The following is a 2,522-nucleotide window of genomic DNA, read 5'->3' as shown; positions in this document are numbered from 1 at the left end:
TTTGTTTTTGTTTTCAGAAATGTAACTTTTTTTAAAGAATGTGTTCAATTGTTAAAGTATAGACATTTATAAACTAAAGACATAATGTTACAAAGGATTTCTATTTCAAATAAATGCTGTTCTTTTGAACTTTAGTAATCAAATAATCCTGAAAAAATGTATCACTGTATACACAAACATGTTTTCAACACAGATAAGAAGAATAAATGTTACTTGAGCATCAAATCAGCATATTAGAATGATTTCTGAAGGATCATGTGACACTGAAGACTGGAGTAATGCCTGTTGAAATTTGCCATCACAGCAGTAACTAACATTTAAAAATAAAAAATAAAGTTTTTTTTTTAATTGTAATAATTTCACAATATTACTGGTTTTACTGTATTTTTGGTCAAATAAATACAGTTTTGGTGAATATAACACTTTTAAAAAATCTCACCGACCCCACACTTTTGAACAGTACTGTATTTAAATTTTAACAATATAATTTTTGCATATGTATTTGCAAAATTATTTGGTTTGCAAAATTTTTATTTTATTTTACTCATTTTGTTTGTAAATAATAATACTTATTTATATTGCTTTTTACCCAGAATTATTAGCTTAGGTCTTCCATTCCAATAGGAAACTATTAGCCATCATAAGTGTGTTCAGAAATGTATTTCTCTAAATATGTGTGAGTTTGCAGTACCTGTAATTCCCCATCCGGTGATAACACAGGCGATAGGCCTCATGCCCCTCCTGTTGCTCTGAGGCGGAAGGCAAACTGCATTAGTGTGTGGGTTAAAGGCCACACAATTCCCATCTGTGCCCTTCAGCTTCAGTAAGGCAATATCATACTCCCAGCCCTGGCTGTGGTACTTCCCGTGGATCACGATGCGCTCAGGAGACAGAGTACGCTCAAAGTCGTCCCTCTCCTCTGTGTGGTAGTCGCCGAGCCGCAGCACATAACGGGAGGGGTCTGAACCAAACCTGAAAAAAAGAGATGTTCATGCACAGCATGTTTATTTATAACAGACATTGTAACAAAGTAAAGTGTTTGTCGTTCTCCGTAGAGCCACTAGATGTCAGTAGAGTCTCTCTCACCTCTTGAAGCAATGAGCAGCAGTAATGACCCAACAGGAATTGATGAGAGTCGCCCCACAAAGTGGATGGGTGCCTTTCGATTGAGACCTAAGCCACAAAGATACTTGCCACGGCCAGTCTCCCCTACATGACAGTCACAGATGGTCAACAAACAATAAAAACAGAGATTAATAAATATAATGCACGTTACAATGCTAGTGAACAAATAAACCCTAATGTTCATTACCGTAGAGACTTGTCTCCTCCAATGATCCTTCTTCTGCGCCTTTGTGTGTTGGGTCTCAAACCACATTCCTGCTTGTTCATGCTTCTGTACTTTATGGGTTCAGTGGTGTAGTCACAGATGACTCCTGCATCCTCACTGTGCCTGCAATCATGGGCGTCCGGGCCTACAGCTGAACACTCACCCAATGAAGCCTCTGTCCCAACACACTTCACATTATCCAGATGGATGGGTCCCTGACCCTCACCGAAATAAGCCATGGAGCGGGCCTTCGAGACCCCGCTGAAATTGAAAAGGGGAAAGAGGAACAAATAAGTAACTGACAATGTTAGGATGTGTCTTTATCTTCTTTGAACACATGAAACATGCTTACACAAATCCTAGCTGTCTGCAGACCACTCCAGAATTGATGTCATTCCAACCATCATCACACACACTGCCCCACTGGCCATTAATAAACACCTCTACGCGGCCCTCCTTACGGCTCTCGCCATCCACCAGCCTCATCAGGGGACCTGGAACCACAGCATAACTAGAAACAGCACAGAAAAGATGGACCTCTATATACCTGGATAAGCAGTGAATTATATGATTGAGAATACAAAAGTTGCAGTGTAAATTCCTTGTCTTTTTTAAAGGGTGATGTTATGCAAAATTATATTCCCCAGAGATATTTAATAGACTAAGGATGCTTTTATGGGCTCTCTTATTAGTCAGTGCTAGAATTCGGTGCCTAGTTAGAAATTACAGAAAACAGCTTTATTATTACATATCACATTATACTGCTAAAATTAAAAATGTCAATTTAAACAGTGGTTTTCAACCAGAAGGCCGGGACCCACTAGGGGGCCTCAGCAAACCTCTAAAGCCCTGAACACACTGCACGATTTTCGGCTGACCCAGATGAAAGATTGACATCGTGAAAAAATCGCCACGATTTTGGTGATCGGGGCTCCTAATCGGTGCTCTTATGTCGTACAGTGAGAGAGGTTCAAAGACGGCCGTTGTCACGGTCTTGCGACCAAAGATAGCCTACGATACAACATGATCATCGCACAGTGTGTTTGCTGCTACGATCCACGTTTACTGACCAACCAATAAAAATGTAACATGAAATCAACGTGACATGGCGCTAAAACATAAAACTGCTTACCTCAAGCTCTTATCCCTTCCTCTTTCACCGCTTCCACTTTTTTCAGCACACATAAAAACT

The 2,522-nt window shown here is 39.9% G+C and overlaps 1 protein-coding gene across 1 annotated transcript in view; it reads right to left on the bottom strand.

Moving 5' to 3' along the window:
* The window catches only part of LOC107713894 (neurotrypsin-like), a 21,806-nt gene that overhangs the window by 4,095 nt on the left and 15,189 nt on the right, over positions 1-2,522 (bottom strand). Inside the window, exons 10-13 of the mRNA XM_016519542.1 lie at positions 1,683-1,824; positions 1,313-1,591; positions 1,087-1,209; positions 692-972 (exon numbers count right to left, since the gene is read on the bottom strand). Of these exons, the coding sequence (XP_016375028.1) occupies positions 692-972; positions 1,087-1,209; positions 1,313-1,591; positions 1,683-1,824 (825 nt within the window). The remainder of the gene's footprint in view (positions 1-691; positions 973-1,086; positions 1,210-1,312; positions 1,592-1,682; positions 1,825-2,522) is intronic.

Source organism: Sinocyclocheilus rhinocerous, unplaced genomic scaffold, assembly GCF_001515625.1.
Source record: "Sinocyclocheilus rhinocerous isolate Xijiao unplaced genomic scaffold, SAMN03320098_v1.1 scaffold1170, whole genome shotgun sequence".
Taxonomy (NCBI): Eukaryota; Metazoa; Chordata; class Actinopteri; order Cypriniformes; family Cyprinidae; genus Sinocyclocheilus; species Sinocyclocheilus rhinocerous.
Note: the sequence above shows the minus strand (reverse complement) of the source record. Positions and strands in the feature narration are given on the sequence as shown.